The 27,890-nt window shown below is 38.6% G+C and overlaps 2 protein-coding genes across 3 annotated transcripts in view; one reads left to right on the top strand and one right to left on the bottom strand.

The window, feature by feature from the left end:
* Positions 1 to 27,890, top strand: part of C11H7orf50 (chromosome 11 C7orf50 homolog) — a 1,120,174-nt gene that overhangs the window by 697,863 nt on the left and 394,421 nt on the right. The gene's annotated exons all lie outside the window — the stretch shown is intronic.
* Positions 7,829 to 27,890, bottom strand: part of GPR146 (G protein-coupled receptor 146) — a 172,321-nt gene continuing 152,259 nt past the window's right edge. For both annotated transcript variants that reach the window (XM_053694437.1, XM_053694436.1), the window contains exon 2: positions 7,829 to 12,798. In XM_053694437.1, the coding sequence (XP_053550412.1) occupies positions 11,753 to 12,754 (1,002 nt within the window). In that variant the 5' untranslated portion in view covers positions 12,755 to 12,798 and the 3' untranslated portion in view covers positions 7,829 to 11,752. The remainder of the gene's footprint in view (positions 12,799 to 27,890) is intronic.

A 27,890-nucleotide genomic window follows, 5' to 3' on the forward strand; every position in this document is an offset into this window, starting at 1 on the left:
TACAAATTTGATACTTTCTCCAACATTGGTGTGTCCGGTCCACGGCGTCATCCTTACTTGTGGGAATATTCTCTTCCCCAACAGGAAATGGCAAAGAGAGCACAGCAAAAGCTGCCCACATAGCCCCCCCTATGGCTCCGCCCCCCAGTCATTCTCTTTGCCGCTCTGAACAAGTAGCATCTCCACGGGGATGGTAAAGAGTATGTGGTGTTAGTTGTAGTTTTTTTTTTTATTTCTTCTATCAAGAGTTTGTTATTTTAAAATAGTGCCGGTTTGTACTATTTACTCTACAACAGAAAATGAAGAAAATTTCTGTTAAAAGAGGAGTATGATTTTAGCAGTAGTAACTAAAATCGGTTGCTGTTCCCACGCAGGACTGTTGAAACCAGAGAACTTCAGTTGGGGGGGAATAGTTTGCAGGCTTATCTGCTACAGGTATGATCAGTCATATTTCTAACAAGACATGTTAATGCTAGAAGACTGTCAATTTTCCCTTAAGGGGTAAGTAAGCCATTTTCTTAGATTTATAACAGATTAAGGCTTATTATTGGGCTCTATACTGGTTGACACTATTGTGGGCTAAATCGATTGATTTATTTCATGTTTGGCAGTGTTTTTGAGTATGTAAAAGCACATTTGGGAACGTTTTTATTCGCCTGGCATTTAGTTAGACTACTATTTCTCTCAGAAAGGCCCCTTCACTCTGGTATGCAGAGGAAGGAGGCCCCGTTTTCGCGCCTCAATTGCGCAGTTTACTTCCATGGCAGTGCATGCAGCTTCATGTGAGGGGTCTGGTGGCTTCAAAAAACGGACTCAGGAAGGTTTATTTCAGTGCTGAATAACTCTCAGGGAAGGTAAAGAGCCGCAGCAAGGCTGTGGCTGTGATTGTAGTGTACTAAAGTGGTTAAATTAAACATATAGCTCCGGTTTGCTCATTTTAAGGGTTAAAGTCTTGTAACTTGGTGTGCAATACTTTCAAGGCATTAGGACTCTGGGGTAAAAATTTTGTAAAAATCGGACATTGCCTTCATTATTTTCCAACATATCAGAAATAAAGTGTGTCTGTTTATTATTTAAAGGGACAGTAACGCTTTTATTGCATTATTACCCTGCCAAAGTCTGTCTAACATGTCTATACCTTCAGATAACCTATGTTCTGTGTGTATGAAAGCCAAGGTGGTTCCCCCTGTTAATGTATGTGCAAATTGTGTCATAGCGTCCAAACAAAGTACGGACAGTCCTGACACATTGAATAAGATTGCCCAAGATGATTCTTCTAATGAAGGTAGTGAGGATAGTTCTACACCCTCTCCTTCTGTGTCAACACCAGTTTTGCCCGCGCAGGCTAGTACATCTAGCGCGCCAATGCTTGTTACTATGCAACAATTAACAGCAGTAATGGATAATTCTATAGCAAATCTGTTATCCAAACTGCCATCCTATCCCAGAAAGCGTGATAGCTCAGTTTTAAATACAGAAGATGAGCAGGCTGGCTCTGAGGACAATTTATCAGTTGTACCCTCACATCAATCCGAATTGATAGCGAGGGAGGGTCTGTCTGAGGGGGAAATTTCTGATTCAGGAAAAGTTTCTCAGCAGGCAGACACTGATGTCGTACTATTTAAATTTAAGTTAGAACATCTCCGCGCCCTGCTTAAGGAGGTTTTAACTACTCTCTATGACTGTGATTCTTTGGTAATTCCAGAGAAATTGTGCAAGATGGACAAATTCTTAGAGGTCCCAGTGCACGCTGATGCCTTTCTGATACCCAAGCGGGTGGCGGACATAGTGTCTAAGGAGTGGGAAAAGCCAGGTATACCTTTTGTTCCGCCTCCTATATTCAAGAAAATGTTCCCCATGGTTGACCCCAGAAAGGACGCATGGCAAACGGGGTTCCTAAGGTGGAGGGGGCAGTGTCAACATTAGCTAAGCGCACAACTATTCCTGTTGAGGACAGTTGCGCTTTTAAAGATCCTATGGATAAAAAATTGGAAGGATTGCTAAAGAAGATATTTGTTCAACAAGGTTTCCTTCTTCAACCAATCTCGTGCATTATTCCTGTCACCTCGGCAGCGTATTTTTGGTTCGAGGAACTAGAAAAATCGCTCCAAAAAGAGACTCCATATGATGAAGTCATGGATAGAATTCACGCACTAAAATTGGCTAATTCCTTTATTTTGGATGCCACTTTCCAATTGGCTAAATTAGCGGCGAAAAATTCAGGTTTCGCAATAGTGGCGCGCAGAGCGCTCTGGCTAAAATCCTGGTCGGCGGACGTGTCGTCCAAGAATAAATTGCTTAATATTCCTTTCAAGGGTAAGACCCTTTTCGGGCCGGAATTGAAAGAGATTATTTCGGACATTACTGGTGGAAAGGGACATGCCCTTCCACAGGATAGGCCTTTCAAGGCTAAGAACAAATCCAATTTTCGTTCCTTTCGCAATTTCAGGAACGGACCGAATCCTAACTCTGCGGCCTCCAGACAAGAAGGCAACTCTTCCCAGCCTAAACCAGCATGGAAACCATGGCAAGGCTTGAATAAGGGTAAACAGGCCAAGAAGCCTGCTGCTGCTACCAAGACAGGATGAAGGGGTAGCCCCTGATCCGGGACTGGCTCTCGTGGGGGGCAGACTTTCTCTCTTCGCTCAGGCTTGGGCAAGAGACGTTCCGGATCCCTGGGCGCTAGAAATAGTCTCTCAGTGGTATCTTCTAGAGTTTAAGGAACTCCCTCCAAGGGGAAGGTTCCACATGTCTCGCTTATCTTCAGACCAGATAAAGAGACAGGCATTCTTACATTGCGTAGGAGACCTATTAAAAATGGGAGTGATAAATCCAGTTCCAACAGTGGAACAAGGTCGGGGTTTTTTCTTGAATCTGTTTGTAGTTCCCAAAAAAGAGGGAACTTTCAGGCCAATTCTGGATCTAAAAATCCTAAACAAATTCCTCAGAGTTCCATCATTCAAAATGGAAACCATTCGGACAATCTTACCAACAATCCAGGAAGGTCAATATATGACTACCGTGGACTTAAAGGATGCGTACCTGCATATTCCTATCCACAAAGATCATCATCAGTTCCTGAGGTTCGCCTTTTTGGACAAACATTACCATTTCGTGGCTCTTCCAGTCGGTTTAGCCACTGCTCCCAGAATTTTCACAAAGGTGCTAGGGTCCCTTCTAGCGGTTCTAAGACCGAGGGGCATTGCTGTAGCACCTTATCTAGACGACATTCTAATCCAAGCGTCGTCTCTTTCCAAAGCAACCGCTCATACAGACATCGTTCTAGCCTTTCTCAGGTCTCACGGGTGGAAGGTGAACGTAGAAAAGAGCTCCCTGTCCCCGTCAACAAGAGTTCCCTTTTTGGGAACAATCATAGATTCTTTAGAAATGAAGATCTTCCTGACAGAGGTCAGAAAGTAAAAGCTTCTAACGCTTGTCAAGTTCTTCACTCTATTCCTCAGCCTTCCATAGCTCAGTGCATGGAAGTAGTAGGATTGATGGTTGCAGCAATGGACATAGTTCCTTTTGCTCGAATTCATCTAAGACCATTACAACTGTGCATGCTCAATCAGTGGAATGGGGACTATGCAGACTTGTCTCCCCAGATTCAAGTAGACCAGGTAACCAGGGATTCTCTCCGCTGGTGGTTGTCTCACGATCACCTGTCTCAGGGAATGAGTTTCCGCAGACCAGAATGGGTCATTGTCACGACCGACGCCAGTCTCTTAGGCTGGGGTGCGGTCTGGGAATCTCTGAAAGCTCAAGGTCTATGGTCTCGAGAAGAGTCTCTTCTCCCGATAAACATTTTAGAACTGAGAGCGATATTCAATGCCCTCCTGGCATGGCCTCTCCTAGCAAAGGCCAAATTCATAAGGTTTCAGTCGGACAACATGACGACGGTAGCGTACATCAATCATCAGGGGGGAACAAAGAGTTCCTTAGCAATGAGAGAGGTATCCAAGATCATCAAATGGGCGGAGGATCACTCCTGCCACCTATCTGCAATTCACATCCCAGGTGTGGACAACTGGGAGGCGGATTATCTGAGTCGCCAGACTTTTCATCCGGGGGAGTGGGAACTCCACCCGGAGGTTTTTGCCCAGTTAATCCAACTATGGGGCATTCCAGATATGAACCTGATGGCGTCTCGCCAGAACGCCAAGGTTCCTCGATACGGATCCAGATCCAGGGACCCCAAGGCGGCACTGGTGGATGCATTAGTGGCGCCTTGGTCGTTCAACCTAGCTTATGTGTTCCCACCGTTTCCTCTCCTTCCCAGGCTTGTAGCCAGGATCAAACAGGAGCAGGCCTCGGTGATCCTAATAGCCCCTGCGTGGCCACGCAGGACTTGGTATGCAGACCTGGTGAATATGTTATCGGCTCCACCATGGAAGCTACCTTTGAGACAGGATCTTCTGGTACAAGGTCCGTTCGAACATCCAAATCTAGTTTCTCTCCAACTGACTGCTTGGAAATTGAACGCTTGATTCTATCTAAGCGTGGGTTTTCAGATTCAGTCATAGATACTCTGGTTCAAGCCAGAAAACCTGTAACTAGGAAGATTTACCATAAGATATGGCAAAAATATACCTGTTGGTGCGAATCCAAGGGGTTCCCTTGGAGTAGAATTAAAATCCCTAGGATACATTCCTTTCTCCAAGAAGGTCTGGATAAAGGTTTGTCAGCTAGTTCCTTAAAAGGACAGATATCTGCTCTGTCTGTCTTGCTACACAAACGTCTGGCAGCAGTGCCAGATGTACAAGTGTTTGTACATTCGTTAGTTAGAATCAAGCCTGTTTACAGACCCATAACTCCTCCTTGGAGTCTAAATTTAGTTCTTTCAGTTCTTCAGGGGGTTCCGTTTGAACCCATGCATTCCATAGATATTAAGTTACTATCTTGGAAAGTTCTGTTTTTGGTTGCTATTTCTTCTGCTAGAAGAGTTTCTGAATTATCTGCTTTGCAATGTACTTCTCCCTATCTGGTATTCCATACAGATAAGGTAGTTTTACGTACCAAGCCTGTTTTTCTTCCAAAGGTCGTTTCCAACAGGAATATCAACCAGGAAATTGTTGTTCCTTCTCTGTGTCCGAATCCAGTTTCAAAGAAGGAACGCTTGTTACACAATCTAGATGTGGTCCGTGCGTTAAAGTTCTATTTAGAAGCAACAAAGGATTTCAGACAGACTTCATCTTTGTTTGTTGTGTATTCTGGTAAGAGGAGAGGGCAGAAAGCTACTGCTACCTCTCTTTCTTTTTGGCTGAAAAGCATCATCCGATTGGCTTATGAGACTGCCGGACGGCAGCCTCCTGAACGAATTACAGCACATTCTACTAGAGCTGTGGCTTCCACTTGGGCTTTCAAGAACAAGGCTTCTGTTGATCAGATCTGTAAGGCAGCGACTTGGTCTTCTCTGCATACTTTTGCCAAATTTTACAAATTCGATACTTATGCTTCTTCGGAGGCTATTTTTGGGAGAAAGGTTTTGCAAGCCGTGGTGCCTTCCGTTTAGGTAACCTGATTTGCTCCCTCCCTTCATCCGTGTCCTAAAGCTTTGGTATTGGTTCCCACAAGTAAGGATGACGCCGTGGACCGGATACACCAATGTTGGAGAAAACAGAATTTATGTTTACCTGATAAATTTCTTTCTCCAACGGTGTGTCCGGTCCACGGCCCGCCCTGGTTTTTAATCAGGTTTGATGCATTTCTTTCTTTATACACTACAGTCACCACGGCACCCTATAGTTTCTCCTTTTTTCTCCTAACCGTCGGTCGAATGACTGGGGGGCGGAGCCAGAGGTGGGGCTATGTGGGCAGCTTTTGCTGTGCTCTCTTTGCCATTTCCTGTTGGGGAAGAGAATATTCCCACAAGTAAGGATGACGCCATGGACCGGACACACCGTTGGAGAAAGAAATTTATCAGGTAAACATAAATTCTGTTTTTGCTTCTTCGGAGGCTGTTTTTGGGAGAATGGTTCTACAGGCAGTGGTTCCTTCCGTTTTAGTTCCTGCCTTGTCCCTCCCATCATCCGTGTACTTTAGCTTTGGTATTGGTATCCCACAAGTAATGGATGATCCGTGGACTGGATACACTTAACAAGAGAAAACATAATTTATGCTTACCTGATAAATTTATTTCTCTTGTAGTTTATCCAGTCCACGGCCCGCCCTGTCCTTTTCAGGCAGGTCTAAATTTTAATTAAACTACAGTCACCACTGCACCCTATGGTTTCTCCTTTCTGGGCTTGTTTCGGTCGAATGACTGGATATGGCAGTGAGGGGAGGAGCTATATAGCAGCTCTGCTGTGGGTGATCCTCTTGCAACTTCCTGTTGGGAAGGAGACTATCCCACAAGTAATGGATGATCCGTGGACTGGATACACTACAAGAGAAATAAATTTATCAGGTAAGCATAAATTATGTTTTTTCTTCATTCTCTTGCTATCTTTGTTTAAAAAGCAGTAATGTTAAGTTTAGGAGCAGGCCCATTTTCTCCAACATTGGTGTGTCCGGTCCACGGCGTCATCCATTACTTGTGGGAAATGTTCTCCCCCATAGGGAAAGGCAAGGAGAGCACACAGCAAGAGCTGTCCATATAGCTCCCCCTCTGGCTCCGCCCCCCAGTCATTCTCCTTGCCGCTCTGAACAAGTAGCATCTACCACGGGGATGGCGAGGAGTTTGTGGTGTTAGTTTATTACACAATTTAGATGTTGTTCGGCTTTAAAGTTCTATTTAGAAGCAACAAAAGATTTTAGACAAACCTCATCCTTGTTTGTCGTTTACTCTGGTAAGAGGAGAGGTCAAAAAGCTACTGCTACCTCTCTCTCTTTCCGGCTGAAAAGCATTATCCGCTTGGCTTATGAGACTGCCGGACGGCAGCCTCCTGACCGTATCACAGCTCACTCTACTAGGGCTGTGGCTTCCACATGGGCCTATAAGAACGAGGCTTCTGTTGACCAGATATGTAAGGCAGCGACTTGGTCTTCTCTGCACACTTTTGCCAAATTCTACAAATTTGATATTTTTGCTTCTTCGGAGGCTGTTTTTGGGAGAAAGGTTTTGCAAGCCGTGGTGCCTTCTGTTTAGGTAACCTGATTTGCTCCCTCCCTTCATCCGTGTCCTAAAGCTTTGGTATTGGTTCCCACAAGTAATGGATGAAGCCGTGGACCGGACACACCAATGTTGGAGAAAACAGAATTTATGCTTACCTGATAAATTACTTTCTCCAACGGTGTGTCCGTGGTTTTTTTAATCAGGTTGAAAAAAATTTTCTTTATACACTACAGTCACCACGGCACCCTATAGTTTCTCCTTTTTCTCCTAACCGTCGGTCGAATGACTGGGGGGCGGAGCCAGAGGGGGAGCTATATGGACAGCTCTTGCTGTGTGCTCTCCTTGCCTTTCCCTGTGGGGGAGAACATTTCCCACAAGTAATGGATGACGCCGTGGACCGGACACACCGTTGGAGAAAGTAATTTATCAGGTAAGCATAAATTCTGTTTTTGGTTCAGTCCTGGGCTACACTTGCTTATTGGTGGCTAAATGTAGCCACCAATAAGCAAGCGCTATCCAGGGTGCTGAACCTAAAATGGGTCAGCTCCTAAGCTTTACATTCCTGCTTTTTAAATAAAGATAGCAAGAGAAAGAAGAAAATTGATAATAGGAGTAAATAAGAATGTTGCTTAAAATTGCATGTTTTATCAGATTCATTAATTAAAAAATTTGGGTTTAGTGTCCCTTTAAATAAATATCTTTATTATTTTAATACACTTTTTGTTATGCGTTTTACTGAAAACAAAACTACAGTAACTATAAACGAGAAATGAGTACAGTTAAACCAGGATGTTATTTTATTGGTCTGATTGAATGATACATTAACATACACAACACTTTAAAAATTCTATATTTAAAAAATATATATATATAATACTGTTTTCAAGGGCCTTAAATGTCAATAGTATACAGTGGCTGTACAATGTATGCTATATAAAGTGTGTTAAAAAAAAGTTTGTCTTTTATTTATATATACACATACGTGTTTTACACACAAAGCTTGGCACACCTGCATACTATTAACTTTTGTGTCCTTTTAAATCTCTTACAGGCGCATGTGCAGCAGCAACACATGGTAGCACATTGCTAAGGGCACTTTCATTCTTTTGTAGAAATAGAAACAATACCAAGTGAAATATGTACATACACTTCATTTTTAGCATTTCTGTAAAGTTGCTCACATACAGAAAATAATTTAACAATATACAAGAATGTGTTTTTATACATCAGTAGATTTTTATATTCTTGAATTTAAAAGCATAATACACTGAAATACTAAACTGCCTACTTACGACTATATCCTTCAGATAGTAAAATATTTGATAGCAACAATATTTCTTACATCATTAGCATGTTTTGTTTTTTTAATATATAATGCCATTTGCAAAAGTGTTTACATTTCATAGCTTTTCTATGGATTTACATGTTTTGTTTTGTGTGTATAGGATGTGAAGCTTGGAAATAATGACCCAAGTGTAAGGCATTTGAGGTAGTATATACTGGCGAGCAGTGCATATATAGTTCTGAGATCACAGAGCTGCAATGTGGCAGTGGTGTTTATCTGACCTTCTTGTAGCTTAAATACTCGCAGAGCTAAGTGGTTGAAATATACATGGAATAGAAGGACATTTTTTTTCTAAAAGAGGGGATTTCAAAGCACATTTCCTGTTCTGAGTAGACCAATCTTTTCTTATAAGGCTTATAGATGCATGTTTCTATCCTCCAATGACGCTATGGGAGTTGTCATTATCAACGAGTATGCCATACAACAGCAAATATCTTTTGAGCACTTCCTGGTGGTTCCAAATTCAATTTAAAGAGCGTTCACTTAAACTTTGGGATAGCAAGGTCAAAAATTAAATGTGCATGAGTGCATCTTAATTTTAAATAGAATTTTTTTTGCAATATACTTCAATAAACAGAAATGCGTCTAGTAAAAGTTGTTATTGTTTTTCAGCAGCATACGTACATATGCTGTTTGGCCCGTGCATCAGTATTCAAGCTCAGAGAGCTGGTGGTGATGTGTATTGGGTCTGTGAAGACTTAATTTGTGTCATAAAAGCCACTGCTGACTTTCTGAGAAGGTCTAGTGTTTGAATACTGATGAACAGGCCTTCACAGCATATGCTGCTGGGGAGAAAAAGTAATAATTTATTGCAAAAAATATGTTCGACAGATTTAAATGATGCACACTCATAGGCATGGCAGAAGATTTCAGAGTACAATGTCTCTTTAACCATTTAACTGGTGCACATTGTTTTCTAACAAGATGTTAAATTCCAGACGCACCATCTTGTATGACCCTTTGCTTCCTACTAGTTCAGCAGGCGTACCAGGAAGTTATGTGTCTTACAGCTGCAGGAATCTACACAAAGCTTTAATGAGCTTTCAGTAATATATTAATCAGTGAATCAGACTGGGAAAATACAATGTGTGTGTAGTACTAACACCTGGGGCTCGATTTATCAAGCAAGGGAGGACAGGGGTGTACATATTCGCTCCTGTTCACCCCAGCTTACTTCTGGCGGCAGCAATCCACTGCCGGAATTTACAATTGCACGCGCGCGTTATTTTTACGCGTGCATGCAACACCACCCCCTGCCTGCACACAGCCAATCACTCACGGTTAGGAGCTGTCATTCTTCACCGGCCGGACAAGACTACGAAGATTGAAATTATCCACCGCAGACCGCTGCTTGATAAATTCTGACTGCAGGTTCTCTTGTGAAAACCAGTGTTAATTTTGTCGACTAAAACTAGACTTTTGTTGTGTTGAGTTACTTGATACTTATTTTAATTATTAACAGAGAACTGTTAAAGTTTTTATATTGGGTAATATGTGCAATGGCGTTACAGCCAATACAGTTTACAGCTTGTTTTTTATATTTTAAAGTTGCACTTCTGTTTGCTTACGAAACTTGGTTTTATTTAAGTTTAAGTTTAATAAAGACGTTATATATCACAATGGCTAAATCTGTGTCTGTATTGCATGTTTAGACCTTAATACCATAAATAATAACAGGTGTTATGTTTACTCCTGGAGTATAAAATTTGGAGTTTGGAAATTATAGAGAAATGCTTAAATAAGACATTTTAGATTTTAAAACTAGACTAAAACTAAAACAATTCAGATGACTAAAATACGACTAAAACTAAAATGGCATTTTAGTCAAAATACTAAAACTAAGACAAAATCTAAATTTGATGTCAAAGTTAACACTGGTGAGAACCTGCAGTCGTAGGTGGGGGGTGGGGGGCTTGATAAATATAAATCGAGCCCAAGATGTTGACTTCTGGATGTTAAAATATGTCATCCTCTGCAAAACAGTCACACGTTCTTCATTTTTGCAACCTGCAATCTTAACATTGCAGTGCATCTCTGAAGCAGCTATTCAAGTTTAATGAATACCCAGAGCTTAACATTCAAAAAAATAATACTTCTGTAGGCAATTTAATAATATATAATTTTAGCAATGTTATTTCTGTGTTTTTTTTCCCATCTGTGATTTAGGACCAAAAACCTTTTTGCATAGAACATCAAATTTTATTTAGGTGCAAATTATATTCAGAATTTCTACTTTTTTTTATTATGTCAGTACTTTAGAAAGTTACTATAAAAAGCACTGATCGCAATATATCACTCATGGTTCTTTATTTTTTGTTATTTCCAGAAGGAAAAATCAGTTTATTACTTCAGATAAAATAAATCATCTTGCATATATGTACTAGCTGTGCTATCAATTTTATACTGGACTTCCAAACATTTAATTCGACTTAAAGGGACACTGTACCCAACATTTTTCTTTCGTGATTCAGATTGAGCATGAAATTTTAAGCAACTTTCTAATTTACTCTTATTATCAAATTTTCTTCATTCTCTTGGTATCTTTATTTGAAATGCAAGAATGTAAGCGTAGATGCCGGCCCATTTTTGGTGAACAACCTGGGTTGTCCTTGCTGATTGGTGGATAAATTCATCCACCAATAAAAAAGTGCTGTCCAGAGTACTGAAACCAAAAAAAAAGCTTAGATGCCTTCTTTTTCAAATAATGATAGCAAGAGAACGAAGAAAAATTGATAATAGGAGTAAATTAGAAAGTTGCTTAAAATTTCATGCTCTTTCTGAATTACAAAAGAAAAAATTTGGGTACAGTGTCCCTTTAATATAGTAGTCATTTTGGCAAATTAACAAAAGGTTGTGCTACAACCTGTACATAAAATAGAAACATTCACCTCTCTCTGTTTTGTTTATAATAGGAAAAAAATGTATTTCTAGTATCAAAGTGCTTTGCAGTTATTTATGTGTAATGGTTACCTTCCAAAATCTATGTCAGAAGAATGTTATGTGGCTAGGTTGGCCTGTTCATATAGATATGTTAGAGGTCTGGTTATCATTGGTCAGGTCGAACACAGTTCTACTCCAAGCTGGTCTTGGCCTGATAGGTCCAGTTCAGACCTGCTTATATGTCTACTTTACACCAGAGAAGTTCAAAGCAAATTTCCAATCAAGTCAACATAAACCTAAGCTGTAGATCTTGACCACAATTTTAACATTAAATGACAGTGGGACGTGCAGTTTGATATTTGCATTTTTGCCCCGAAGCACAGAACTGAAATTGTAGCAGCCACTCATAAGGTTGAAACAACAAAGGATGTTTAGCTGAGAACTATGTTTCTGTAAAACAATGTGGTGCTTCCTCAAGTTAACACCTGCTGCACCACTGTACGTTCATTTGCACAACCTTCATTTCCACACTGAAGTTTTTTCAGTAACCTTTGTAGTTTGCTTTGGAAGCTTTTGTTGATGTGTCTGTGTAATAACGGCACAACAAAGCTGCTGGAAAAGGCCAAGAACACGGAAAAGCTCCCTACAAAGTTAAAGGTCCATCTAAATTGTAGATTGTTAAACTTGACATGTGCATCTGTAAAAGTGTTCACTAACAGGGTAACATAATATGGAGTCCATAATACAAATTGTGTACACACTGTGGCCATCAGAAGACGGTACATTGATGGATCCAGTCTGCTGGTGTCTTGGTCAAGTGGTGTTGATTCTTTTTGTATCTGTAAGATGAGCACCATTGCATAAACCACGGCAAGGACAGGTACAACATATCCAATCAGAACCATTATGGCATCTGCTGCTTCCCTGTTTTGCATTTTGGAGCACTCGATAATTTTGGTGGAAACGTGGTTACAGATGTAGAAGAGTAGAGACGAGAAGCTGGTGAGCACAGCTCCACCCCAGATAAATCCACACACGTGTTTTGTGTTGTAGACACTTGACATATATGTTCTTGGCAGGGCACATTCAATGTAGTAGTCCAGACTAAGCAAAGTGGTAGAGTACATAATCACCAAAGAGGAAATATTGAAAATAATTAGCAAGGTGATATAAACTTCATTGCCAAAACTCCATAGGGACCACTTTGAGTATTCTGGTCCTAGAAGATACACCGGAGCCACTGCGTTAATTATAAGTCCAGCAATAGCCATATTGACAAAGTATACATCTGGCATCGTCATGGTTGATTTGTTGTACAGATTGACCAACACAAGCTGGACATTATAGCACAGCCCAATTGGGAAGCAAACAATGAGGTATAATAATGATAACACAGAGAGTACAAGGTGAAAATCATGGCATAAATTCTGTTCCTCGCTGTTGTTGGTATAGTTGAAATCTGCGCAACTCCACATAGTGACGCCACAGTCTGCTTTTCCTTAGCTGGTCTCCAGCTGAACTGTAAAGCAGAAATAAGTAGAAAAATGTTAGTACTGAGCTTTTATATGGAATGAATCATACTAAAATATCAACCTACTCAGAATGATGAGATATTAAAAAGAAAATGGCTCAGATTGAATTTATGACTCTCTTATCTGCTGTCTCCAGATAATCGTATAAGGATGGTAGAATTATTTGTCTGGTTCTGGTAGTTTGAGTGATTCATCATTAATGGAAAATAATTATACAGGAAAACAGTATGATTAACATTGTAGAAGTTTTCATTTTATGATTAGATTTTTCTGGCAAATTAAACATTTACAGTAAACCTTGATTCAGTTCACAAGAAATGCCAATGTCTATTTTGATAAAGGAATTCTTGTTTTCATTCCTAAAATGCCAATGAAAGAATGTACAGACCTGTTAATTAAAGGAAAATTAAAGTTATATATCTATAAATATATATATATATATATATATATATATATACACATAGTATATATTAACAATCAAATAAAAGCGTTAAGATCATTTGAAGGTACATAATTGAGCAAAACAAAAAATTATTATTGCTCCAGACGAGCAGTTCAGTACAATTTACACAGTTTGGTACACAAATAAACTTAGAACTCCCACGCTACTGCTTGGATCAAACGAATATATATTTTATTTTGTACAAAAGTAACAAACATATTCAGGCCCATTTATCAAGCTCCGTACGGAGCTTGAAGGGCCGTGTTTCTGGCGAGTCTTCAGACTCGCCAGAAACACAACTTATGAAGCAGCGGTCTAAAGACCGCTGCTCCATAACCCTGTCCGCCTGCTCTGAACAGGCGGACAGGAATCGCCAGACATCAACCCGATCGAATACGATCGGGTTGATTGACAGCTCCCTGCTGGCGGCCGATTGGCCGCGAGTCAGCAGGGGGCGGCGTTGCACCAGCAGCTCTTGTGAGCTGCTGGTGCAATGTTAAATGCGGAGAGCGTATTGCTCTCCGCATTTAGCGAGGTCTTGCGGACCTGATCCGCAGTGTCGGATCAGGTCCGCAAGCCCTTTGATAAATGGGCCTGTCAGTGTATACAATTTACACAGTTTGGCAAATCAAAAACATTGCAAGGATACACCCCGCTCTAGAGGGTTGCAATTTGGCTTTAAACTGGGCAACCACCAAAACATTAATTAAAGGGATACTCTAGTCAAAATTAAACTTTCATTATTCAGACAGAGCATGCAATTTTAAGCAACTTTCTAATTTACTCCTTTTATCATTTTTTCTTCGTTCTCTTGGTATCTTTATTTGAAAAAAATCCCACCCTTCCCTGCATAGGAAAAGACCTATTAGAAAACAGGAGAAAGCAGAAATCTGTAGACGTCAGTATACATCTAAAACTTAGGGGCTTGGTTAGGAGTCTGAAAATCAGCACAATCAATGTTATTTAAAAATAAAGCAAAACTATGCAGTGTTACAAAAAATGGATCATCTACAAAACATTTATACAAAGAAAAATCTAGTGTACAACGTCCCTTTAAGCAGAGGGGGAAAAAATTTACGTTACCGAAAAATTTGGCAAAATTAAAGGAGTTAAAGTGATGGTAAAGCTAAGCGGATTTACCATCACTAAAAATAAAGTGGAGTTTAAGTGATCACTTATGTAAAAAAGGGGGCTAAACTCACTCTGAATGTGCCGTTGCAGATTGCTAAACTCAGCGGCTCCGGCCACCCACATCGGTTTCCTTTAATGAGGTGACATTTGCACTGCTAAACCAATAGTCGTGCGTGTCAACTGAAAGGTTTCTGTATGCACGCACGGCTATTGGTTTAGAGGTGCAAACGTCACCTCATTGGTAGAAGACCGATGTGCCGTGGCGTCCAGAACCGCTGAGTTTAGCGCTGTGCGGCTGCACATTCAGGGTGAGTTTAGTTGTTTTTTTTTCATATCTGATCACTTAAACTCCACTTTATTTTTAGTGATGGTAAATCCGAGCATTTATTTAACACTTGGATTTATCATCGCTTTAAATGGATAGAAAAGTCAAAATTGAAATGTGCATCATTGCATTTTTAATTTTAATTAGTAGCATTTTTTTTTAAAATATTTATAAATGTAGCCACTAATTAGCAAACGCTTACTAGGGTGCCGAACCAAAAATGGTCCGGCTCCTAAACTTACATTCCTGCTTTTTCAAATAAAGATATCAAGATAACGAAGAAAAATTTATAATAGGAGTAAATTAGAAAGTTGCCTAAAATTGCCTGCTCTATCTGAATCATGAAAGAAAAATGTTGGGTTTCATAGGACCAGTCAACACATTAGATTTGCATAATCAACAAATGCAAGATAACAAGACAATGCTATAGCACTTAGTCTGAACTTCTGAGTAGTAGATTTTTTAATAACAAATTTCAAAGTTATGTCTCTTTCCACTCCCATTGTACCATGTGATAGCAATCGGCCAATCACAAATGCATATACGTATAGTCTGTGAGTTCTTGCACATGCTCAGTAGGATCTGGTGACTCAAAAATTGTAAATATAAAAGACTGTGCACATTTTTTTTAATTGAAGTAAATTGGAAAGTTGTTTACATTTAAATGTCCATATTTTTTAAGTCCCTGTGTGTTAGCTTAATATAAAAGGCCTCATATACCTCAAGACACACAAAAATGGAGCAGACAAAACGTGGGGGGTAAATCACTTCTGTTTGAGTGTTACTGGCAGCTAAAGAGTGAAAATGAGTGATTGGTATTCCTCAGTTATGAAAAATATTCAAGTTGTATCAAGGGTGGGGAAACCTAGCAGGCATAGTGTTTAAAGGGACAGTCTACACCAGAATTGTTATTGTTTTAAAAGATAGATAATCCCTTTATTACCCATTTCCCAGTTTTGCATAACCAACACAGTTATAATAATATACTTTTAACCTCTGTGATTATCTTGTATCTAAGCCTCTGCAAACTGCCCCTTTTTTCAGTTCTTTTGACAGACTTGCAGTCTAGCCAATCAGTGCCTGCTCCCAGATAACTTCTCGTGCACGAGCACAGTGTTATCTATATGAAATACGTGAACTAACACCCTTTAGTGGTGAAAAACTGTTAAAATGCAATCTGAAAGAGGTGGGCTTCAAGGTCTAAGAAATTAGCATATTAACCTCCTAGGTTAAGCTTTCAACTAAGAATACCAAAAGAACAAAGCAAAATTGGTGATTAAAGTAAATTGGAAAATTGTTTAAAATTTCATGCTCTATCTGAATCATGAAAGTTTATTTTGGCCTAGACTGTCACTTTAAATCCTGACCCTCCGCTAGTCGCAGACTGCTGAAACATTAATAACTTTTATTAGAAGCAGTTTTGCAAATGGAAGTCAATCGCAAAAAATGCTTCTAATTAATATTAAAATGTGTTCATGCAGATTTCAATTTTTGACCTTTTTATTCCTACATTTTTTTTACTATATGTACAAAACTAGTATGTGGTGAATTCAATGCTGAGTTTAAAGGGACACTGAACCCACATTTTTTCTTTCATGATTCAGATAGAGCAGGCAATTTTAAGCAACTTTTTAATTTACAGCTACTTTCAATTTTTCTTCGTTCTCTTGGTATCTTTATTTAAGAAAGCAGGAATGTAAGCTTACGAGCCGACCCATCTTTGGTTTAGCGCCTAGGTTGTACTCAGCAATCAGAAAGTGCTATCCAGGGTCTGAACCAAAAATGGGCCAGCTCGTAAGCTTACATTCCAGCTTTTTCAAATAAAGATAGCAAGAAAATGAAGAAAAATTGATAATAGGATTAAATTAGAAAGTTGCTTAAAATTGCATGCTCTATCCGAATCATGAAAGAAGAAAAAAATTTGGGTTCAGTGTCCCTTTAAGGTCCATTTAAATGGAACATAAAACCCAAACATTTTCTTTCATGATTCTGATAGAGCATACACTTTTAAACACATTTCCAATTTACTTCTATTATCAAATTCCCTTCATTATTTTGTTATCCTTTGTTGAAAAGTAGGAAGTTAAGTGAAGGCGTGTGCACGTGTCTGCAATACTATATGGCAGCAGTTTTGCAACAATGTTATACATTAGCAAGAGCTCTAGATGGCAGCACTATTTCCTGCCGTGTATGCTACCTATCTAGATATCTCCAACAAAGAATAACAAGAGAATGAAGCTAATTTGATAATAGAAGTAAACTGGAAACTATTTTAAAATTGTATTCTCTATCTACCCCTATCATACAGTAATTTCAGGTCACCACTATAGGTTTGACCTCATGCTGTAGTGGGAGTTTGGTTAAACTCATAAAGTAGCTTGTGGTTTTACTAATCAGGTTTTTTAGCATTTTATCTGCACTATTGCAAGAGGGTCTTATATAGCGTATTATCCAGCTCTTAAAATCAGAAAGAAAAATTCTAGTTATCTGGACACAAACTATAGCCATTTCCTGTTTTAACACTGCAGTTTTGAATTAATGTAACACAGTACGCTATGCTGGAGAGTGATGCTAATCTGTAGTTCTTTAGTGAAGCGTTTAAATGTCTTATCATCAAGGGGTCTAAATACAGATCTCCAAAAAGAACATATACAACATTACACAATGTGTGGTCAGCTGATGTGGTTAAAATTAATATTAAAGGGACATTAAACAGTTAATAATTGCTATATAGAATGATGCATTCAGAGAAAAGATTAGTCTGAGAATAAAATGTAGATTTTTAAAAAAAAGTTTCATTAGCTGTTTAAATATTGACAAAATAGGTGTAAAGTTTTAGTGTCGATAAAACAATGGTCGCTGCCATGTTGTAACTAAGGTTACCTTCTCTGCTGTGGCCAATTAGGGATTGTTATAAATAGGTCACAAGAGTGTGCAGCCAATGGCTGTGTGGAATATATAACAGTGTTCTGCAGTTCTATTTCTAACAGATACTGAAAAGCTCACAGTTGCAGAATGGAATTACAGGAAAAAGGGGACAAAACAAATTGCAGACTTTTTTTATACATACGATTTATCATTTTATATTACTATCTCAAAGCGTTTAATGTCCCCTTAAAGTAATGGTAAATCTGAGCACTTAAAAAATGCTCAGATTTACCATCACTAAAAATAAACTGTCAGTGATGAATTTCTAAAAACAAAAGAGTGGTAAGCTCACCCTTTCTGTGCCGCGGCTCTTCACTTAAATCAGTGCCTCCGGCCGACCACGGCACAGCGCTGTTTTCTCAATGAGGTGACATTTCCACCTGTACACCAATAGCTGTGCTAGTCATCTGACAGTGTTATGTATGCTAGCAAAGCTATTGGTTTAGAGATGGAAACGTCACCTCATTGAGATAAGAGCGCTGTGCCGTGGGTGGCTGGAGGCGCTGACTTAAAGGGACACTGAACCCAATTTTTTTCTTTTGTGATTCAGATAGAGCATGCAATTTTAAGTAACTTTCTAATTTACTCCTATTATCAAATTTTCTTCATTCTCTTGATATCTTTATTTGAAATGCAAGAATGTAAGTTTAGATGCCGGCCCATTTTTGGTGAACACACTGTGTTGTTCTTGCTGATTGGTGGATAAATTCACCCACCAATAAACAAATGCTTTCCATGGTCCTGAACCAAAAAAATAGCTTAGATGCCTTCTTTTTCAAATAAAGAAAGCAAGAGAATGAAGAAAAATTGATGATAGGAGTAAATTAGAAAGTTGCTTAAATTTGCATGCTCTATCTGAATCAAGAAATAAAAAATTTGGGTTCAGTGCAGAGTTCCCTCTAAGGCCAGTTTTGTGAGCGGCCCAGCAGTGAAACAGTTAATAAAGGAACCACACCTTGCAGTCAGTATTATGTAATGTTTGCTAATTGCTCTAATTAACTGTTTCACTGCTGGGCTGCTCACAAAACTGGCCTTAGAGGGAACATTGGTTCAGTGCCCCTTTAAGCGAAGAAGCAGTGGCACAGAAAGGGTGAGTTTAGCACCTTTTTTCACAAACTCATCACTGAAAGTCCTGTTTATGTTTAGTGACGGTAAATCCTAGCGTTTTTTTTTTTAACAGTCATATTTACCATCACTTTAATGACATGAATGAAATAAAATGCATAGATTAAAGCCATATGTGTCCATTTTAAACTGAATTGTAAACTCCGCAAATATAAGTAGCAGTAAAGTCAGAATGAAACTTTCATGATTCACATAGCTCATGCAATTTGAAATCTAATTTGCTTTGTTTTCTTGGTATCAGTTGCAATATTGGCAGCTAGCTGCTGATTAGTGGTTGAGCATATATGCCTCCTATTACTGACTAACTCAAAGTGATCAGCTAGCTCCCAGTAGTGCAATGCTGCTCCTTTAACAAATTATACCAAGATGATGCAGCAGATTTGATAATAGAAATAAATTACAAAGTTGTTTAAAATGAAACGTTCTGTCTGAATTATGAAAGAAAAGTTTTGGTCTTCATGTCCCTTTAAATTCTCATTGGCCATAAGATTCAAGGTTATCGCACTTGCAATTCCCCATCCCAAAAAGAATTACATCTACAAACAAGACATTCAGTGTGCCAGTAACGTGCTTAGAAAACCACTGGGAGCTGGCAGAAACCAATGTAACTGTTTTGTGTCCAGTTCAACTGAATAATATGAAAGTATTGCAATGCGTATCGGCCAATATTCTCTGTCCTGCTATGCAGTAATATTCAACCTATTACAAATAATTGACGTTTTTTAGTTTCTTTCGGCCTTAAACAAACCAGTGTCCTACCTTGTGCTGCACATTCCTTGAGGCTACAAAGAACTGACGTGCTCGCTCACGCTAAGTGTTACAAAGGAAGGAAACTGTGAGGTTTCCTGAGTATTGTTTAACACGGTTCCCAATCGGCTCAGCCCTCGCTTGCAGCAGGTTGTTTGTAGAGGGTTCACGCTGAAGCCGCATTTGTTTTGCATCTCGCACTCTGCCTGCTGTGTTTTGGATTCTGTTGGCTAGTTTTCATAGCCGCTCCCTATCGACTATTTACGCGAGTAGTTTGGATGGGTAGAGACTCTTACAGGATTGAATAAATTACAAAGTGATAGGTGTCCAGTTTAGCCTAAGATGCTATATAATTTGTTTACATGGACTTTAAAGGGATACTAAATCCAATTTTTTTCCTTTAATGATTCAGACAGAGCATGCAATTTTAAGCAACTTTCTAATATACTCCTATTATCAAATTTTCTTTGTTCTCGTGTTGTCTTGATTTAAAAAGCAGGAATTTTTAAGCTTAGGTTTCGGCCCATTTTTGGTTCATAACCTGGGTTCCGCTTGCTTATTGGTTGGCTGAATGTAGCCACCAATACTGAGTGCTGGACCTAAAATAGGCCAGCCCCCTAAGCTTTACATTCCTGCTTTTAAAATAAAAAAAGCAAGAGAACAAAGAAAAATTGCATGCTTTATCTAAACCATTAAAGAAAACAATTGGGGTTAGTATCCCTGTAATAGCTAAATAAATGATAGATTTTAATGATCATTACAAAAATTAAAAGGACATGAAACCCCCCAAAAATCTTTCATGATGCAGATAGAAAATACAATTTTAAACAACAATCAAGTTTACTTTTATTATCTAATTTGCTTAATTCTCTTGTTATTCTTTGTTAAAGCAGCAGCAATGCATTACTGGAAGCTAGTTAACACATTGGGTGAGGCAATAAGATGAGGCCTATATGTGTAGCCACCAATCAGCAGCTCCTGAGCCTATCTAGGTATTCTATTCAACAAATGATATCAAGAGAAGAAAACAAATTAGATAACAGAAGTAAATTGTAATTTTTTTTAAAACCACATATACAAATGTGGGTTCCATGTCCCTTTAAGCAGACAATAATATGTTAGATGTATTTTTAAATGATACTAGTTGTTTAAAATATTGAAGAAATAAGTGTAAAGTTGTAGTTCTGTATAAAGTACTTTTTACTTGCTATAAAGTAATTGGTGCCACCATGATGAAACCTAGGTTTCCCTTTATTAATCACTCCTGCTGAGGACAGATAAAGTTTCCAGACAATGTCTGTGTTTGGGAAAAAGTAATGTTAAAATATATTTAATCATTAAAACAGTAGAATTGTATAATTTACAAGTGCATAATAAGAAAAACAATATAAGAACACAGTCTGCATTTTAAATGAGCGACAGATTTTTTGTCTGACAAATTTCAAGGTTAATTCCATTTCCCTGCCTTCTAAATCTTGTGACAGCCATCAGCCAATCACACAATGCATATACGTAAATACGGTGAACCTTTGCACATGCTAAGAAAGAGCTGGTGTCTCACAAAGTGTGCATATAAACAGACCATGCATAGAAGTAAATTGGATTTTTTAAAATAATTTTCAATATGTAAAAGATCATAAAGGTGTTAATCTAAATATTTACTAATGTTGTTGTAATCTTCTGTTCACACACATTGAACATATGCATATAACTCTCACATAAAACGTTCATATTCGCTGATGATTATATAGTCTTGTGCCCACTTGTTTCCAAACATATTCATAATTCTTCTCTTACCCTACATACTCTCCCCTGTTGGTTCAGTTTTCATTGTATCTGCCAATTTAAATAAATATTACAAATAAAATGTGTATGAAAACTTGAGACAGAAAATGCAAGACATTTCTGTTGCTATAGAACAGTGATGGCTTACATTGGCAGTGGGCACCCCAGATGTTTTGGAATTACATTACCTATGATGCTTAGGTACTCTGCAGTCTAAGCATCATGGGAAATGTAGTTTCAAAACATCAGGGGTGCAGAGGTTAGCAAGCAGTGCTATAGAATGACATATAACTTGTATAGTTGTTATTCAGTAGCCAAACTCCACCCACTACTTGTTTGGAGGAGCCAATCTGAGCTTGAGTCTGCAACCTACAAGGCTAGTCATGGTCATTAAAATATTGTAGATTAAAGGGACATGAAACCCAAAATGTTTCTTTCATGATTCAGAAAGAGCATGCAATGTTAAACAAATTTCCAATTTACCTCTATTATTTAATTTGCTTCATTCTCTTGTTATCCTTTGCTGAAATGTTTATCTAGGTAAGCTCAGGAGCAGCAAAGAAACCTAGGTTCTAGCTGCTGATTGGCGACTGCATATATATATATATATATATATATATATATATATATATATATATATATATATATATATATATATATATATATATATATATATATATATATCCAAGGCTTAAAATTTCAGGCCAAAATGTTACTTGCCACTTCTAATCCTACCCACTACCTGCCAACAACACACCCACTACTCCACCCCCTCTTTGCATATGTTTAGCCATTGTGAAACACCTTATTGTGCAGTCATTTTGAATATATTTTATTTTATACCTGAACAAATGAAATAATTCTACATACTGTAATAGATTAACAAAAATAAGTGCATAGCAGTTAGCAACATCATCTTGGTGGTTCTGGGTAAAGCCAACAGCTGGATAGAAATAGGAAGTTGTTGAAGTGAGTGGAGAAAGAGAGTGCCGACAGTCATGGAAGGTTGATCATAGCAGACCTGGAGATTTTCTTCTAGTAATTATCAGCTATCTTTCTCCCCTCCCTCCTCTCTTCAATTTCTCTTTTTACCCTCTCCCTTATCTCTCAAACTCTCATCACTCACTTTCTTCCACTTGCCACCAATAAATTTCCACTCACCAATGGCTAGTAAAGAGTGGAAATTTTGGCCCTGTATATACTGATTGTCATTGGCTCACCCATGTGTTCAGTTAGAAACCAGTAGTGCATCACTGCTCCTTCAACAAATGATATCAAGAGAATGAAACAAATTTGATACTAGAAGTAAACTGGAAAGTTGTTTAAAATTGTATGTTCTGCCTAAATCCTGAAAGAAAATATTTGTTTCATGTCCCTTTAAGCTTTTCTGTTACAGCCTGCAGAAAGTTTAGACCTAGACAGATACTCCCCCAACACATAAGATCATCTCTGGTATGTTTCGTTCCTCGATTTTTTTTATGTTTATCCCTTTTTCTTTACCCTTAAAGGGGCATAACTGTAAACATCTGACAAGATAATATCATCTAAACATCCAGGGATGGACTGACAGTCGCAGATGTCGAGAAAAATGGCAGCAGCCTGAGCGAGCAGTTCTGGGCTGCCGCATGGGAATAAATAATGGGTCTGTGCAACTCCCCCAGCCACCAACCAGTCTTTCATTAGCTGAATCTGCCTCCAGTGTGCCCTGCGTCACCCTGCCTGGTGGTCTGAGGCCAGGGTCTCTTACAGATAGCGCTGGATAAATTCCTTGGTTTGCAGAGACCTCACCTTGGGCTCAGACCACTTTTCTCTCACTAGTTGGGTCAGAGTTATTCTGAGCCCACCTAAGAGTTAGCGCTGTAATATACAGTGAGATCCTTCTTGCTGCTGCACCGGGTGCAGTATCGATCTTACGTATCGCAGCACACTAGTGCAGCACTGTTTGAAAGGGTTGAGTGGTCTGCGGGCCCTCTGTCAATGACTGAGAGCCCCCGATGGGTCAGTTCGCCCCTGTGAACATCTGTTTGTAAAAAGGAAAGATATTTTAGCTCAACATTTCTTCAGCTCACCAGAATAAGTGCTCTGTGATCGAAAGCTACTCTTTTTACTATCATATACACTTCATCAGTGATTTACTGTGATCTCATGGGATTTTACCAAAATCTTTCAAGATTTAATTGTAAACTTCCATTAAAAGAACATTACAAGTCAAAATTAAACTTTCATGATTCAGAAAGATCATGCAATTGAAAATCTTTTTAAATGCACACTTTCAGACGCAACAGCTCCTACTGAGCATGTGCAAGAAATCAGTGTGTGTATGTGTATGTATGTGCACTCCTAGACCGGACCGGATACACATCCTATGACCCTGCAACATGCTCAGCCCTGGGTGCTCACTGGCACTCACAAGAAACTGTGCTGTCCCCAGAGTCACAGGCAGTTAACCCCAGACAGGTCTGGGTGCAAGAACCATAGAGGAAATTACAAAACAAATTAATACAACACACAGAGAAAGCCCTGCACTCAATAGCAAGCTCTTAGCTAAGATTAAAAGCAAAAATGGAAAGGTTAGTTACCGCATTTGGCCAAATGGGACAAGCCCAGGTATTACGTCAAGGTCCTTTCCAAAAACCTGGGACCCTAAAACAGCCACACAATGCAAGCTCTCAATCCAAACAAACTGGGAACAAGTGAAGGGTGCACACACAGGCTTATGTAATCACCCCAGTCATATACAAAACACGGAAGGGGACTGCACTCCTAGACCGGACCGGGTACACATCCCATGACCCTGCAACTTGCTCAATCAACCCTGGGTGCTCAGTGGCACTCACAAGAAGCTGTGCTGTCCCCAGAGTCACAGGCAGTTAACCCCAGACAGGTCTAGGTGCAAGGCCCATAGGGGAAATTACAAAACAAATTAATACAACACACAGAGAAAGTCCAGCACTCACTAGCAAGCTCTCAGCTAAGATTAAAAGCATTTTTTGATTAGCTGATGATTTTGACATGATGTAAGTGCAAGGACAGTTGACTTAACTTTTTTATTTGTCAGAAAAAGTCTACAATTCACTTGAAATTGAGGCCAATGGCTGTTTTATTGTCTTTTTATTTTGTTATTTGTTGATTATGCAAATATACTTTATTTAATAGTCCTCAACTGAAGTGACAGATGCACGCTCCTTTGCATATCCTACGACTAAGATCCTGATTGGGTGAATAAAATCCCTTTACAATGGGATGTTGCTACTAAGGACTCTTACTGCTGTGTCTTCAGTAGGGATGGGCGAATGTTTCTAAAAATTCGAAATTTAAAACGAATTTTGATACGTTCGTTCGAATCGAATTTCGAATGTTTATATAACATTCTAACACTCTATTTTCGAATTTTCTTTTTCGTTTTTTCAATAAAATTCGAAAATATTCGTTCGAATAATAGAATGTTTAACTATGTATTCATTCGAATTCGAATGTGACATTCGAATTTGAATGTGACAATCGAATTTGAATGTGACATTTAAATTTGAAATTGTATTTCTAGTCTAATACTGTGTTTTATAACTGTAATATTCGAGTTCGAATGTGACATTCAATTCGAATGTGACATTCGATTTGAATGTGACATTCGAAATAGTGTTTCTAGTCTACAATTGTGTTTTATAAATGTAATATTCAAATTTGAATGTGATATTCGAATGTGACATTCGAATTCAAATGTGACATTCGAATACGAATGTGACATTCGAAAACTGTAAATAACATTCGAAAATCGAATTTTTAAGAATATTCGTTCTTATTAACATTCTATTATGTAAATCGAATTTCTACAATAACATTCGTTCTAACATTCGAATTCGGATATAAACACATTCGCCCATCCCTAGTCTTCAGCAAGGGAAATTATCCCGCTTTTCAAAGACTACCTCAGCTCCACCATGAACAAAACCTTAGCTCTGCCCAAACCCTCCATAGTACGACCCAACCCTGCCCACAAAATACCAGTAGGCCACTATCCACGACAAGTCCCATGGCCTACTTATCTGAAAAAGCCTCCTGTAAATTTTGGGAGATATGAGTGTGCATGATATGACTTTTTTTGAAGTAGATAGTAAAGTCATTCCAAACCATTTCCCAAAAAGAGGAAGTAACAATGTGAGTCTCCAGTATGTATGAGGCACCATCATATGAGCGCCTGCGGCTACAATTGGTTTTTGATGATATTAAACTAAGCATATTACACAAATAATCAATACATTTATGAATAAATGATAAAAATTAAATATTCATTTGTTCCCTGGAACTATCTGCACACACAATGGGCTAGATTTATTAAAGCCCTACGGCTGCAAGTTCTCTCAAGAACTTGCTCGCCGTCATTTATCAAGCATCAGTCACCAGACCGCCGCTTCCTTAACCTCTTCGCAACCTCTAAGGTGGCGAAATTCAATCTCCTCGGTCTAGTCAGACCAAGGAGATTGACAGCTCCTGCCTGCGCGTGATTGGCTGTGCGTGGGCAGGGGGCGGGATTGCGCTTGTGTGCAATGGCGAATACCTGCGGGTAATTTCGCCCCGCCACAGGCGAGCTGAGGCGTACAAATGGCCTCAGCGTTAGTAAATCTAGCCCAATATATACACAATTAATAATGGATGTAAACCTATCAGATGAAGAGGTTCTGGTTTTTAACTCTTAAAGGGCCATAATAGTTGAAAAATTATATGATCTTATTAGTTAGAGCATGTCATTGTACGACTATAGACCCTACACTACTGTGTGTTTAACCCTTGCAGAGAAATAAACACACATTTGATTATATAGGACGCATGCTTTATCTGAATCATTAAATTTAATTTGGACTTTACTGTCCTTTTAAATATTACCTATATTACATACTGATTTTGCTTATAAAACATTACCGTATAATACTACACTGTCTTGTAGAGGACTTTAATGGATGGAATGAAAATTGTTTTAATATAAAACACAAAAATCCTGTGGATAGTCTATTTTTTTTTTTTTTAACATTATTACCAAATCCACTTTGTAAACACCTTATATAGAATGTGATAAATAAGCACACAGTCTTTAACCCCCTTAAAGACCGAGACGTACCCTGTATGTTGGCAGTCAAGGGTTTTCCTGGTTGCTATATCGAGGGTCTTATATATATATATAAAAAGATGACCACACTCTCTGGATTTCTGCAACGATTAAAAAATATTTATTGTATGCAGTGACATTTCTGGGGCTGTATCACCTTCCTCTGACTAACCAGAACCAGTGTACCAAACAGCCATTTAAAGCCCATACCCCTCCCCCCTATGGGCAATTGTGCCAAAATAGCAGTTGCTATGGTAACACAATGCCAACAGACTGCAGTTTATATAAAGCGCCACCTAAATATCATATATAAAATAATATTACAACCCATTAAATCATAATACTAACGTAAACTTACAAAAATAACTACTTGCATGAGATAAACATAAACAATAGTATAGTAAAATTGTGTAATGGAGTGAGAACTGGACGCAAACAGCTACAGTCTGTAAATATATAAATCATCCGACCTGTCACATATCATCACTGTACATTCTTAACTGGAGAACACCACTTAAAAAATATTGGAGCATAACATTATTAAAGTAAGTAATGTGTTACCTCATATACAACTTTAATCCAAGTTAAATATCACTTGCGCATAGCCATCCGCAACTGAAACACACACTCATAATTTGTCCTTCCTATAATTGTCCAGTGTGTTTCATAAGAGAACCTTCTGTAAATTTGAGCTGTTTTTATAATCAAATATATACTGTAAAGTAAATTATCAGATGCGAAATGCGTAGTGTATCTGTGAAACATAAACCTACCATGCATTTTTGTACGTGATTTTCCAATAAAGGATTTTTTAACTAGTAATTGGGGACCCAGCATGTTATTACTCTCCAGGATGAAGAATTCTTAGCTATATATTTTAGGACTGGGGTCGGCCATTTTATGAAGTGTGATTTGCGTGTATGCATAGTGTGGACCAGATGTTTGCACCTGTGCCAAATCAGGACGTACACAGAACACCTGTTTCCTAGCAAAGTATACATGTACAAAACACATTTCTGTATCTATTGTTTTAGTCTAAGGTCATGTCATATCTGTAAAATAAGGAAATTGCAACAATAAACTTGTGATCTTCTGTTTCGCACCTTTAAGATACTTCTATTTGCCTTTTGAGGTCGCTGCTCTGACACATCTGTGACAGATCCCAGGACCAAGGCCACATTGTATTCTTAAAGGGACATAAAACCCAAAAGTTTTCTTTCATGATTCAGATAGAGAATACAATTTTAAAAAAAGGTTTCCAATTTACTTCTTGTATCAAATTTGCTTTGTTCGCATGTTACTCTTTGATGAAGAGAGATCTAGATAAGTAGGTTGCACATGCCTGAAGCACTACATGACAGGAAATAGTGCTGCCATCTAGTGCTCTTGCTAATGTATAACATTGTTGCAAAAGCTGAAGACGTGCACTCCTGAACTTGCTTTTCAACAAAAGATAACAAGAAAACTAAGCAAATTAGATAATATAAGTAAATGG

The sequence above is a fragment of the Bombina bombina genome, chromosome 11 (genome assembly GCF_027579735.1).
Source record: "Bombina bombina isolate aBomBom1 chromosome 11, aBomBom1.pri, whole genome shotgun sequence".
NCBI classification, from domain to species: Eukaryota; Metazoa; Chordata; class Amphibia; order Anura; family Bombinatoridae; genus Bombina; species Bombina bombina.